Source organism: Tursiops truncatus, chromosome 14 (assembly GCF_011762595.2).
Source record: "Tursiops truncatus isolate mTurTru1 chromosome 14, mTurTru1.mat.Y, whole genome shotgun sequence".
Classification (NCBI taxonomy): domain Eukaryota; kingdom Metazoa; phylum Chordata; class Mammalia; order Artiodactyla; family Delphinidae; genus Tursiops; species Tursiops truncatus.
Genome location: NC_047047.1, coordinates 12937526 through 12952539, shown reverse-complemented (window position 1 = coordinate 12952539; position 15014 = coordinate 12937526). Strand labels below are relative to the sequence as shown.

At 48.5% G+C, this 15014-nt stretch overlaps 1 protein-coding gene across 2 annotated transcripts; it reads right to left on the bottom strand.

Annotated features, from left to right (window-relative positions):
* Positions 1-1223: 1223 nt before the first annotated feature.
* Positions 1224-8489, bottom strand: CD8A (CD8 subunit alpha). 2 transcript variants are annotated; one of them, XM_019942068.3, is made up of 6 exons: positions 7755-8489; positions 7301-7666; positions 6616-6726; positions 6322-6429; positions 4993-5023; positions 1224-2814 (listed from the first exon to the last, which is right to left on the bottom strand). In XM_019942068.3, the coding sequence occupies exons 1-6, from the start codon at positions 7801-7803 to the stop codon at positions 2763-2765; spliced, it is 717 nt and encodes a 238-aa protein (XP_019797627.1). In that variant the 5' UTR covers positions 7804-8489; the 3' UTR covers positions 1224-2762.
* Positions 8490-15014: the final 6525 nt, after the last annotated feature.

Below are 15014 nucleotides of genomic sequence, written 5' to 3'. Positions count from 1 at the left end.
AGCTTGATATGTTCAGGAGGAGGGGTGAAGAACCAGATTTTGTCTCAAAGGAACTTTCTCAGCTTTCATTTCTGCTTTCCCACACTCGGGATACTTTCTCTTCTAGAATTTTGTTCTCTAAAAGTAGACTGGGGCTTCCCTGGTGGTGCAGTGGTTGAGGGTCTGCCTGCCAATGCAGGGGACACGGGTTCGAGCCCTGGTCTGGGAAGATCCCACATGCCACGGAGCAACTGGGCCCGTGAGCCACAACTGCTGAGCCCGCGCGTCTGGAGCCTGTGCTCCGCAACAAGAGAGGCCGTGGTAATGAGAGGCCCGCACACTGCAATGAAGAGTGGCCCCCGCTCGCCACAACTAGAGAAAGCCCTTGCACAGAAACGAAGACCCAACACAGCCATAAATAAATAAATTTAAAAACCTTTAAAAAAACTGACATTTCATTACCCTTAATTCTGTCATGAAGTTCTATATTTTAAAAAAAAAGTAGACTGTTTTTAAAAGTTAAGGCTGTGGAAGGCAGTTTCTGGGGGGCAGGGAAAGTTCTATTTCTGCCCTGGTGCTGGCTATGCGAGTGTTCATTTAATAACGATTGCATCTGTGTGCTTAATGACTTGTGCACTTTTCAATATGTATATTTTACCTGAACAACAGAAATGAAGATTTTGTGATTTATTATGAGAGGAGTATCAGCTCTTCTGCTGCCAAGAAAGCACAAAAGGAAGGAAGATGATACAACAAGAGAGGAATCCATTTCAATTGATGTGAAAATGGGGGAGGGGGTCCAAGGTGAAAGTGGGCAGTGACCCAATAATTTTAGGTATTCCTCCTAAAGATGTGTGCAGCATTTTAGTAGTGTTTGTTATTATAGTAGTGGAAAATTGAAAACAATTAAATGTCAAGTCATAGTTAAGTGATGGCACAACCAAAAATGGAATGAGATTTCGCTATTATAAGTTTGCCATAGGACTTCCCTGGTGGTCCAGTGGTTAAGAATCCGCCTTCCAATGCAGGGGATGTGGGTTCGATCCCTGGTCGGAGAACTAACATCCCGCATGCCTTGGGGCAGCTAAGCCTGCGCACCACAACTACTGAACCCGCGCGCTCTAGAGCCCGCGTGCTGCAACTAGAGAGAAGCCCACACGCCGCAACGAAAGATCCTGCATGCCGCAACGAAGATCTCACGTGCCCCAACTAAGACCCGATGTAGCCAAGTAATAAAAAAAGAGTTTGCCATAAATGTTTGTTTATTAAAGCCACTTATAAAAGCATAGTGCAATCCCATTTTTAAAAAGTATATATTTTATATATATGCATAGAAAATAATCAGGAAGAATGTATACCATAATATTAACAATGGATTATTCCTGAGGTAAAGAATTATGGGGGATTCTTATTACCTTATCTATTTAAGTCTTTTCTTCCAATGAGCATGCATTTCTTCTACAACATGGTAAGAGAGGAAATGCGTGTGTAGGGCTGCAGTTTGGGCTCTTAGCTTCCTCACCAGAGTCTGTCTGCTACGTTCCCACATCTGCTGGTCCGGGGGAGGCCAGGGCCTGTACCAGCTGCTGTCACCATTCTGCCTTTACAAACTATAAAAACTCACCGATGATCCCAGGAGCATGTCCAAATACAAAATCTCAAGTTTAGAGAGAGCTGACTTCCATTCAGCTTTCCTGATGCTCAAATCTTGTTTGCAAAGGGCAGCCTCTCCTCTTTCATGGGTCCTTCTGCAACGCGAGGGCTGGGAGAACCATCCTGCCTCCACTTTGGGATTTCACAGAGGTTTTCTTCAGAGGTCTAGTTGTTCATTTTCCAGGATTCCGTTCACCCCTTCCACTTTATTTGAGGAATTCCTGTCGTCTGTATTGTCTCGCGCTTAATTATTAAAAGGTCTGATCCTGTTCAGCTACATCGTAGAACTCTGTCAAGTTCTCTTGTCTTATTTCATTACCTCCTCGGGGCTCTGGGTGCAGTAATGGGTCTATCACAGGTGCTCAAAAAAATCACTTGTGGGCTTCCCTGGTGGCGCAGTGATTGAGGGTCCGCCTGCCGATGCAGGGGACACGGGTTCGTGCCCTGGTCTGGGAAGATCCCACATGCTGCGGAGCGGCTGGGCCCGTGAGCCATGGCCGCTGAGCCTGCGCGTCCGGAGCCTGTGCTCCGCAACGGGAGAGGCCACAACAGTGAGAGGCCCGTGTACTGAAAAAAAAAAAAAAAGGAAAAAAAAAATCACTTGTTCTCTTGAGGCTTGAGACACAGCTCCCCATTCTGAGACAGAGGCCTCCAGAAGAGAGACCTGGACTGTGTGGAGGTCGAGCCCTGAGCCCTGCTGGGACTCTGATACAGCTGCTGCCCATCTCTGGGCTTCAGCCTCCTCCTTTGTAAAATGGCTGGGGAAGAGGTTGGGGCTGAGTGGGTGCCGAGGCCCCCGCCAGCCCTCACAGCCTGGTTCCGAGAACACAGCTTGCGGTAGCTCTGGCCTACCTCCCCTTTACCCCGATATGGGAGCACAACGGTATTATAACCCTTGCGGTGTACCCTAGACATGGTAGAGTCTCGTTTTGTGTCAATCAAAGTAAACACGTAAAGAAAAAGTTAACTCTTCCCACCCCACCCCCAGGAAAACAATACTAATGAGAATGAATACATAGGGAAGGAAGGAAGGCTGGAGGAACCAAAAGAGAAGGACTCCTGCTCTCCCTGTCAGGAGAGTTCTCAGTTTGAAGTCTTGTAGTGGCTGTCACGCGGGGCCCGTCGCCATGTTAGGTGCATCTCTCTGAAGGGCTGGGCTTGCCTCCCTGTCTGACCACAGGCCTGGAAGAGAGGCAGGTGACCATCACTGCAGCAAGAGCCCCTGCAATGCGATGCAGCATCCACCCGTGTCGACCGCCCCCTCACCAACCTCCCAGCCTTCATGGGGGTCTGAGGACTTGTCCCTGCGGCACCAGCATGGCACCGGGTGAATGACCTCAGCAGCCTGCCAAGAGCTTTCCTTGTGCCACCTTGTTTCACCCTCATGGCAACCTGAGGGGTAGCCACGGGGGATGAGAAGTTAGAGAACGTGCCCAAGGTCACATAACTAGGAGGCGGTGGAGCCAGGATCTGAAGCCAGTTAGCCCAGCTTCTTAGAGACTTTGTCAAGGTCCCCATGGGGGTGGGAGAAGCAGGCTGGTAACCAAGCCATCATCTGACTTGATTCTCAGCCCTCAGGAGGATCACAGTGATAGGGGAGGATGTGAAAGAACCACTGTCGTCAACCAAGCAGAGCTACTTTCCCTGAAAGTCCCTTTGACAACCCAAATTTGATGCTGCACTAAAAATGTGTTAATTCAGTACTGGGCTGGCACCTTCTAAACGGGCTGATTCATCGTGAGTGTCATGTCTACACACAGCATCCTCCCAAACCTCTGTGTTGAAGCTGAGCTGCCCTTGGTCATCACTGAGTTGATTAACTCGTGTGTGAGTTCCTCATATTTTTATGCAGATTTTTAACCTGCGTAGCTTTGTATTTCAGGGCAGAGTTTTATTCTCAGTGGCTCATTTCAAAATGAGAATTTTCAGAAAAGATAGAGATAAGGGACGATTCTCCTCCAAAAGCTCCCAACTGTACCCTGAATATTGAAATTGCTAAAAATCCTTCTCTGCTTTTAGAGTCTTCATCCCCTTGGTATATCACCTCTAGTATATGCATTGGAAATTCATTCCATTTCCACTGTTAAAAATAATGATGTATAAGACAGTGAACTTGGGTTCCTGCAGAGAAATATCAAGGAGTGTGAAATGCGAACCCCAGGTATAAAACTTGAAACATTTTCACCTACCGAAAGGAACTGGTGAATATAGTTGGTTATCGTTAACGCCCTCTGCCTCGGCCCCCAGCCACAGAGAGGAGCCTGGGCTTTGAATAAGCAGTTGCAGCTCTGCTACTTGCTAGCAGTATGGCCTTGGACAAGTCACTAAACGTCCTAAGGCTCAGTCTCCTCGTCTGTAAAATGGTGGTCACAGTAGCTATTTTAAAGGTTGTTATGAAACTTGAAACTTTTTATATATATATATAAAGTGTACCAGTGATATATGGCACTGGTACACTTTAGGCTTTCATCGAATGGTTGTTATTATTCAATATTATTGATAATTGGAGTGTAAGCATAACTCTGCCACCTTGGGTAGGTTTCCTGATCTCTGAGCCAGTGATCTGTGAGATGGCACTGCGGTGTTTCCCCCGTGGGGTTGCTGTGAGCATGAGGAAGACCCTGGGTGTAAGTCCCGCCACAGAGCTGGGCTAGAGTGGGCGCTTGCTAGATGTTAGCACAGCGCTGCGTGGCCGAAGCTCGAAGGAGGGAGGAGACTGAAGCCTCTCTTCCGGACACTGTTTTTCGTTTTTGTTTTTTCCTAATCACTTCAGAACGATCATGGGCTGGAACTGGATGAGGGAGTCGGACCGCCAGATAGCTAATTGCCCCTAACCCCTGGTCCTCCTTTCTTCCCACTGCAGTCCTTGGCAGCAAATCGAGGCCCCGAATTGCCACAGGGAAATTAGGAACTGAGGCCGTTCTTTATTTGGTTCAGGTGATAAAATTGGCTGTCTCTCAAAAAAGGCTAGGCCAAGACAACAGGAAAAAATAAGTTTTCTTAAGAAAAATACAAGACCCAGCTGGAATCATCCAGATAAATTGACCTCAGTTCTTTGGAGGAGCTAGGATTAATCGGGGGAATCCTTCAGATGGGCGTTTTGATACTAGGCCAAACAAGACAGACATTTCCTGAAGTCATACTTCCCTCCCGCTAAGCCCGACCTGGGCCTCCATTTTCTCCCCAGTGTCAGGCTTCTGCTGCTCTTTGTTCAGGCTCTATGCTGACTCCCTGGCCCCCAGGACTCCACTGCCATGGCCTCTCTCTGGGAAAGCTTCCCACCATCTGCCGCTTGGGAAGCCAGGACCTGTGTCCAGGGCTGCCTGGGGTTAGCAGGCCCAGAGGTTATAAGAGACTCACCTGGGACATTTGCAGACGCGTCTTCGGTTCCCTGGATAAGGAAAAAGAAGGAATAAAGTGTCTGCCCCATCACGACGAATAGTTCCCAAATATGGTTTCTCCTTCACTTTTCCTATTTATTTAGGATTATAACTTTTTTTTTTCTAGTGTGGCTATGACTATTTTATGTAAAGCAAACAATAACTACATCGACATTATAAAAAAAGAAATAAACTTGTAAAATGACATTAGTGCATAATGTGATTGACACTGTGAAGATTAATTTATACTATAAAGAAATAAACTGTAAAGCAAGCATGATATAATATTTATATTTTATGGTTTTAATAGTTATTATTAAAATTTTTAAAAATTGTAGTCGGTTTACAATATTGTGTTAGTTTCAGCTGTACGGCAAAGTGATTCAGTTATACAAATAATACGTATATATTTTTTCAGATTCTTTTCCATTATAGGTTATTACAAAATATTGAACATAGTTCCCTGTGCTATACAGTAAGTAAGATTATAACTCTTGAGAGTCCAGGTGAGGGCTTCTTTCCTATCCCTCTTTGTATCAATTTAAAAAACATTACATATATACACTACCAAATGTAAGATAGATAGCTAGTGGGAAGCAGCTGCATAGCTCAGGGGGATCAGCTCGGTGCTTTGTGACCACCTAGAGGGGTGGGATAGGGAGGGTGGGAGGGAGACGCAAGAGGGAGGAGATATGGGGATATATATCTGATGTATAGCTGATTCACTTTGTTATACAGCAGAAACTAACACACCATTGTAAAGCAATTATACTCCAATAAAGATGTTAAATAAAAAACATTGCAAATACAGATGTGGGTGAACGTGGGTTAGTACAGTCACCTGCGTGGGATCCAAGACGGGGTGGGGGGCTCGCAAGCAGGGGGACCAAGGATAAACCACTGCCTGTCGTGGTTCTGACCCAGCCCTCCCGGGCACAAGTCCCAGGGCCACAGAGCCCCCCCCCCCCCCCCACCGCGCCCCCCACCCCCCGCCCCCTGTCCCAGGCGTTTGTAATAAGCCCAGACCTGTGCGCTTGCTACAGGCTTTCCCCATGGAACATCCCACCCCTGCTGCTGCCGCTCCGGGGCACTGTCTTCCTAAAAACCTCCCGGAGAGTGGAAAGAGCAGCGCGAAGGGGTCTTCCCGCGTTCTCTCTCCAGGAAAGACAAAGGCTGCGCCTGGCCCTGCGGAGCAGCTCGGAGTCCCAGGAATTGCAACCCCGACTCCCGGCAAGGGCTGCCTAGAGCGAAGCCGCGCAAAGGGCGGGAGTCGGGCTGACTCTCCCCGCCGCGATTCCCTAGGACTTACGACGGTGGCAGATGACCGTGATGACCAATAACAGGAAAAGGATGGCGCAGGTCCCGGCCAGGGGCGCCCAGATGTAGATATCGCAGGAGAAATCCAGCCCCCTTGTGTCTACTGACGACACAGAAGACGCCGACATTTAGGAGCGGGCCCGGGATCCCTCACCCCACCCAGCCAGCCGGGGCACTTCCTTCTCCCGGCTCCGTCTCTCGGTTTCCCCACCACTCGGGCTGCCCTCGGCTCCACCTTCAGGATCAGGGTTGCCCCTGGCGAGGGCTCTCCCCGCGGCCGCCTCACCTGCGCTGCCCGCCGAGGGCCGGCACACCTCTGGGCGCGGAGACACAGTCTGCAACGCTTTGGTGGGCGCCCGCGTGGCTGGTGGCGTCGCCGGCGTCGTGGTGGGCTTCGCTGCGGGAGCAACAGAGAGTGGTTAGGGGCCGGGCTGGAGCTGTGCACGCGAACCCTCCCCACCGCTCCGCGCGCCTTGGCCAAGTGGGCGCCTCCTCCCGATTTTCCGCTGGAGGAGCCGTAGACCGCCGCCCTCGCGGAGCTCTGCGCTCAGGGCAGGGGAGATGGGGTGGGACCTCCTGGTCCGCGAACCGTACCCGGCGCCTCGGACGTGAATGCAGGACCCGTTCCCCTCCGCCCGGCCTCTCTCCAGGGCCCCACCGGAAACCTCGTGGACTTGGAGGTGATACCCGCATTTTAATGACCAGCAAAGGGAGGCTCAGAGAATTTAAGTACAACTTGCCCAGGATCACACAAGCCCGGAACTCGAGCCCAGATCAACCGGACCTAAAAAGCCATCTTCAGTTCCTATCCAGTCGCACTCTAGCCCTAGCCTCAGTTTCCTCATCTGTGAAATGGGAACAGTATCTAAGTAGCCCCGAGGGGCGCTAAGAGGCTCGAAGCGTGTGAAAAATGGACTCAGACTGAGCCCCAAACCCCACACCGAGGGGTGCCACGCCCCTGGCGCCCGGACCTGGCAAGAAGACAGGCACGAAATTGCTGAAGTACATAACCGAGTTGCTCATGAACGAGCAAAAATAGTAGCCTTGGTCCTCCTCGTGGAAGCGGTGCAGAGTGAGGTGGAAGTTGGCGCCCTCGGCCTTGGTGCCGGAGATGTAACTGGTGTCCAGCCCCTCGGCCGGCTTGGACCGCGTGCTGGAGAGGTACATTAGGAAGATGGGTCTGGAGGCGTCCCCGGGCTTCTGGTAGAGCCAGGAGCAGCTCGACGTCATGCTGGACTGCAGCACCTCGCAGTGCAGCTTCACCTTCTCGCCCAGGCGAGCCTGCACCCGCACCGGCGACATCCGGAACGAGAATGACTCGAGGACCGTGGCGGCATCTGCGGGGCACACGTAGTGAGGCTGAGCCGGGAGCCCCGCGCCCCCCGCCAGCCCCGGCCCCGTCTTCCCCAGGGGTCGCCAACTCACGGAGCAGCAGGCCCAGCGGCAGGAGCAGGGCGGTCACCGGCGAGGCCATGGCGCGCTCCCCGCGGCGCCGCTCCGCTAGCGGCTCGAAGCTGCGGAGGAGCGCAGGAGCCAGTGGGACGCCGACCGGGGAAGTTGCGCCCTTCGGCCGGCCGCGGAGCCGATTTCGCGTTCGGAGGATGTGATGTCACGTGAAGCCCTGCGGAGGAGAGAGTCGCCCTCCTTTTCGCGGTTGTCACCTTCCAGCCCAGAGAGGGGGCTGGGGGCCGTGAATGGGGGCCGTCGAGGCAGCCTTGACAGGAAGCTGGGAATGGTTGAGAACCACGGGTTTGAGGACAAGGAAAGGGGCTTGGAAGTGGCCCTTGGAATGGCTCTCCTGTGGGTGTGACAGCGGCGGAGGATAGAGATGAGAGATTTCAAGAAGGGAGGGTGAGTGAGCAGGAAGGAGAGAGAAGTGTCCACTTCCTTTGCCCTCACTTAAAGTGGCCTTAGCACCGGCACCTCGGGTCTTTGAGGCCGTAAAATGGGCCCTGAGGGCTGAAGAGGAGTTCGTGACTGGCCCACTCCTCCGGAACTCCAAGGGGCAGCAGCCACTCAAGCCTTGTGTGACCTCTGCTGACCATACCCTTCAGGCTTTCCCCAGCAGCTGAACCTGGCCACACAGCCTCATTCCTTCCGGCGTCCACTCAGCAGCCTCCACATCAGCCCCTCTCCTGGCCAGTCCCCCAGGCACCCTGCTGTGAGCCTTATTCTCCGAAAGGCGATCTGATGGTGTCACTCCCGCAACCTTCCATGACCTGCAGGACTGCGTGGCAGCTCAGCCCTGGCTTGGCTCCTAGCCTTTGGGTGCTGGCTCCTCCCAAGCCTCTGCTCTGGTCTTTCCCATCCACCTACCACTGCATTCCCACAGGGCTTGAGATTGTCTAAACTGTGGGCTCCTCTTGCCTTTGCTGTTCCCTATGCCTGGAATGCTGTTCTGTTTCTGCCCCGGGCCCCGCTCCCGTGCTAGGGGACTTGGACCTCACTCCTCTGTACCTCTGTCTATGGCTGCTTGGTGGGGACAAGTGTGCAGCCTGGGTGAATGCTTGGGTGGAGACAGTTCTCCCTGTCTGAACCTGACACACACTTGGCCACTTCTTTTTTGTCTGCTGCTGTCCGGAAACCTTCCGCCCCATAGTGGGCGCCCTCTCTCATTTCTTCAGGGTCTTCCCACTTTGCATCCCATAGTGGGTGCCCTTCATGCTGCTGCTTCCTGATTCTAGAGACAAGCCACCTGGCATTATCTGTTCCAGGTGTCTGCCCGACCCGTGAGTTCTGCCCCGCGGCAGTGGCGAGAACTATGTTCCAGACACACACCCCCGCCCACCCCCACAACACCCCCCCCCCCCCACCACCGCGAGGTCGCATGTCACATCACAGCTTGGGCTGAGCTGTGTTTGCAGAACTGTACTCCCCTCGTGCGGTCTGAACTTAAGTGTTGGGTGGGCTTTTTTTTGTTTGTTTTTTACTTTGATTTCAACCCTCTCCCCCCGCTCTCCGCCCAAAGCATCCAAGGTGCTTACTCTAACGTGGACCATTTATATTTAGACATGTTTTTAAAAGTGTCTTTTAAATTACAAAAGTTATATATTCTTGAAAAACTTCAGACGATACAAAAAAGAGTATGGGGAAATTTCCCTGTCTCAGCTCTCCTCGCCATCATCCATTCTCCAGAGAAAACCACTGTTAACAGTTAAGTGTGCTCCTCAGATATAATCTATGCATAAACAGCTGTTTATACATCATTTTTGACACATGGTTGTACTATGCACATATTTTTTGCAACTTGCCTTTCTTGTCTAACAGCAGAAGAAAGCTTTCCATGTCAGCACCTGTAGATCTACTCCATATTTCTAAAGAGGTGCATTTTATATGGGTGTTCCCTAACTTAGTTTTCCTATTAATAGGTATTTAAGCAGTTTCTCAATTTTTGCAATTACTAGTAAGGCTGTAGTAGATACAATGTATCTGTATCATTGAGGAGTCACTCATGCACATGTAACATTTTCAGATGGAAGACAGGCAGGTTGGGGAAGGAAAACCCTTTGTAACTGTAAATATGACTGTGGCACACAGCAGTGGGTCCCCTGGCATATCAATATATGTGTGTGTGTGTTCCTGGCTGTGTAGACACAGTGCTGTGCCTTAACTTACATCAATGAGGGTGACAAAGGAACAGCCAAGTCCAGATAGGCCACTGACAAGGCAATCCTCTTTTTAGATAGTTTCCCATTTTGTTTCGTCTCTGTTCCCACTGCAGGAATGTTAGATGGCCCTTCTGGCCAAAAGATGCAATCAGGAGGTGGTGAAGAGGATGGTCAGCCACAGAGGCATAACTTGCTGGTGGAGGAAGCATTGGAGGAGAGCCAGAGTCGACCTGCAGATATTTGGATCTTGGGAACCAGGTCCCTGAGTACGATGATGGCCAGATTCTGAGGTACAAGACTTGAAAATAGAATCGTCCTATCCCAGTCTCCTGGAAGTGAACTGCAGCTGGTTTGGAGGTCTTCCAGCCTTGCAGTTAAGAAAAGTGTCAGCCATGTGTGTGGCAGCCCCTTTTGTGCAGAGCATGACAGAGGATGGGGGGATGTCAGGGCAACATGTCAAACCCACCAAGGAGGCTTTGCGACCCCAATGATATTTTTCGCAGAACTCGTAGATTCTCAATGAAACCACAATGACATCCGCCCTGCAACAAACAGGAGAACAGATGCAATTGTGCAAGTTCTGGGGATGCTTGTTTGCTGCAGGGCCAGGTGTGCAGAGGGCTGGGTGGGGCCTGCCAGGTAAGCTTCCACATCCCACACTGTGTGGCACTCACATGGGGTGGATGAAGAAAGGGGAACTGTAGCACTCTGTCAAATAAACTCCTTATTTTTAGATATCCAGAGAGAGAGAGAGAGAGCGAGAGAGAGAGAGAGAGAGAGAGAGAGAGAGAGAGAGGGTAAGAGAGCAACCCATTTCTATGCTGAATTTAAACAGGTCTTTGTTTTTTCTCAAGGTGTATGTTCTTAAGCCATGGAAATACTTTTTTACATTAATTAAAGACTATTCAGAATGCATAACTGCGCAGGGCAGTGGTAGGAAATTAATCAGCTCCTAAGACGCTGACTCAGGGCCAACCCGGAATCACGGTGTTGGAAGTTGCCTGCTATCTCCCCTTGCCGGTCCAAGAGACGTTACCGTCTCCTTGGACAGATTTAGCTTGTTTGGGCCTAGAAAGGCCTTTGAACTCTAGAATTATCAGAGCCTTGCTTTATCTCAATCACAAATACCTCCTAATTCTACCTCACTTCTGCCATTTCCACTTTTCCACCCCCCAGACTCCCAAGTTCAACAGGGCTACTGTCATCTCTTGTCTGGACTTTGCAGTGGTCTCCTAACTGGCCACCCCACTTCTACTCTGGTCTCTTCCAGTGCTTCTGGTCCCTTACAGTGAAGATCTTGTCCTGCCAACCCTGTGCTCCATCCTGCAAGGGCTTCCCATGGTCCCTAGGAGAAAACTGGGGGATCCCGGATGTTGTCTGAGGCCCTGCACACTCGTCTCTGCAGCCCATCTTTGTCCCCTCCCACTTGCCTCCTTCACACCTTCTAGGCTTGGTGCCTCTCTGTTTCTCCAAGGGGCCCTGCTCCTTTCCACCTCAGTGCCATTGCCTCCATGCTAGTCTTTTAGCCTGGCTTGTTCTCAGCTCTGCTCTCTGCTTAGTAAACTCCTCTTCCTTAAGACCCAGTTCAAGCATCTCCTCCTCATGGACTCAGCCCCTTGCCCCCTCCCTGTGCTCCCAGGCAGTACAGACCATATGCTTCTCAGTGTCACCTGGACCTTGGGCATCCCTGGACTGAAGCACTTATTCTGCACAGCAATGGTTTGTTTGCTCATCCAGCTTCATGACCAGACCCTTGGTGTCTTGAGGAAGTGACCTGGTATTGTTCACGTTTATATTGCGGTGCCTAATAGACCATGGCACACACTTGGTCTTCAAGAAACCCTTGTTTTGTAAAAGCTAAATGCAGCGTAAAGCAGATCAGAGGAGGTAGAGATTGCTCATTTCAGGTAAGAGTGCTCAGGAAAGGCTTTACAAAGTGGCTGGTTTGTAGATAAGGTAAGAATTAGGAGAGAGGTTGCTTAGAATGAGGCACTTGACTTCTAATCAAGATGGTGCTGATACCATGTTTTAATACGTAGTAATGGTATGGTTGAAGGTAAAAGAAGGAGACGGAGGAAGGGGAGAAGATAGATGCATTCAAAAGCAAGATGAGTGTCATCCTGGATGTAGGGGTGGAACCAGGGCTGAAATCTGGGGCCATCTTGTTGGGATCTGTTCTTGAGTCTGTGTCTTGGGTCAGGATTTCTCTTGGTGAAAGTCTGGAGAAAGCTGTGCGCTTCTCCATAGTCATGACTCACATAGGGCTGCTCCCCTACAGTGTCGGGAAGGCAGGCCAGAGACTGGAGCTGTGGCAGTGTCACCACTGGACAGGAGCCCAGAGCCATCAGAATAAGGCCTGGTTCTGACAGTGGGCCCTGAAAAAACCCAGGAGGATGCAGTATAAACAGAGAGAGATTTTTTAAAGTTCCCATTCAAGATGAGATTACATAGACACTCAAAATTCAAAATATATGTAAAGATATTTAACTAAAATTGGGATGGGAGTTCACTCCAGAAGAGATGCAAATTATAGAACAACCTGAAAAGAGTTTGAAACAGAGAACAAGAAGGTGTAGAAAATGCAGAAATTAAACAAGAACAACTGAATAAATACTGATAAATACTGAGCACACTGGAAATGAAATCTATATATAGATTAGATATAAACTAGGATACACTCTAGATTAGACATAGTTGAAGGGACAATTAGTGAAATGGAAACTAGCATTGAGGAATTCACAGAGACTGCAATGCAAGGAGATAAAGACAGAAGCAGTTTGAAAAGCTATTGAGATGTGAATCAGCACTGTGAAATGTTTAATGGGATTTCAGAAAGAGGAGAATAAAGGGAGTATGGAGAAGGAAAAATGGAAGAAATCATTGCTTATGATTTTCTACAATTAAAGACACAAGTGATCAGATCAAAAGCGCTCCCAGAATGCCAAATAGGATAAGTAAAACTATGTCCATCTCTGAACATATCAAGATGAACCACAAGACTTCAAAAGCAAAGAGAGGAAGGCAACCCAGGAGGCCAGAAGAAGTTGAGATGATGTTTAAAATATGCTTGGGGGAGCCTTAGTCACAGTTTGGATGGGGTGAAGAGAGTAAGAAGCTGATCTGTGATGGGAAAAACCCACATATTAGTTGACAACTTGTATTCACGCTGTGTCATTCTCCTCTCTTGGTGCAGACACACATTTGCTGTAAAGTTGCGTCCACTTGCTACAGATCTTTAATGTCGAGAACATTCAAACAGGAGCATCCTGAATGCAGCTGGAGAGCCAGGATTTGAATTCAAGTGAGGGGCCAGGGCTGGGGAGGCAGCCTCTGCAAGGGGGAAATAATTTAAGTTGTGAGAGTGGGTCTGATTGCAAAGACAGGTAGAGTGGAGGGGAGGAGCAGAAGAGGATATTGAACCTTTAGGGAAGGCGCATATTTAAGGAGATGGAAGAAAACACTGGCATTAATTCAGGTGGTGTAGGAACTTCAGGATGGGGCTTGAGAAGTTGGCAAGGGTTTATGGAGAGGTGGCTTCTGCAGGTGTGGGCTATAAAGGAGCTTTGGGAGGGCATTCAAGCTTGGGACAGCTTGAATACAGCCCGTAGCAGGAAGAGATTGTAAGCCTGTGTTCAGTGCCTGGTCCACTTAAGGACATGCTTATCAGAGGAAGACTCACAGGTAGGGAGGGGGGCGGGGGAGGGGGGGTAGGCTGGGGAGGGTAGGGAGTTGGAGTAATGTTGGATGAGGTGACATTGATGTCTGCACCTCACTTATTGTTCATTCACTTAGATGTTTCTTCCATTCACTTTTTTTTTTTTAAGTTACGAAAGCATTTGGACACTGAAAAAATAGAGCAAATAATATAAAACACTCATATGCTCCTCGGAAAACACCCCTCAAAACTAATGTGTTAGCATTTTGTCATATTTGCTTCAGGTAAACGTTACAGATACAATTGCAGCATCCTCAAATAACTTGCCTCCTCCCCAGAAGCAAAAATTGGGTTTTTGTCTTATCAGTTGTGAAAGAAGGATGTTACATTTCCAACTATGATCCTGGATTTCTCTATTTCTCCCTTTAACTCTGTCCACTTTTTTGCCTGTATATTTTGAACCTTTGTTGTTGGATACATACACATTTAAGATTGTTCAGTTTTCTTAACAGATTGACCCTTTTATCATTACAAATTGTCCCTCTTTATCTCTGGTGATACCTTGTTTTGAAGTCTAGTTTGATATTCATATGGCCACTCTAGCTCTCTTATGTTTTCTGTTTGAACGATATCTTTTTCTATCCTATTATTTTCAACTTGCCCCTCTCTGTTTTAATACTTTTACTGTATATATATATATATATATATATATATATATATATATATATGTATGTATTAGCTGTATATAATTTTTGAGAATGTTTCAATATACAGAAATATTATCATATTGAATGTCTTTGAGTTTGATTTATGCTGAGACGTAAATTTAGTTCATTTAACTTAAATGCTGTATAGTAGTATTATCTGGTGAATATACCACAGTTCAGTAGTTCTCAATCAGGGTCTTCATACCTCTGGGGGGACGTAAAGACTGTCCTTAAGGATACACATAACTTTTTAAAAATTTATTCTATTGAAGTATAGTTGATTTATAATGTTTTAATAATATCTGCTGTACAGCAAAGTGATTCAGTTATACATATACATACATTCTTTTTCATATTCTTTTCCATTATGGTTTATCACGGGATATTGAATATTGTTCCATGTGCTATACAGCAGGACCTTGTTGTTTATCCATTCTATATGTGAGAGTTTGCATCTGTTAATCCCAAACTCCCAATCCCTCCCTCCCCCCCACACCTTCCCCCCTTGGCAATCAAAAGTCTGTTTTCTATGTCTGTGAGTTTGTTTCTGTTTCATAGATAAGTTCATTTGTGTCATATTTTAGATTCCACGTATAAGTGATATCATATGGTATTTGACTTTCTCTTTCTGACTTACTTCACTTAGTATGATAATCTCAAGTTGCATCTATGTTGCTGCAAATGGCATTATTTCATTCCTTTTTATGGCTGAGTA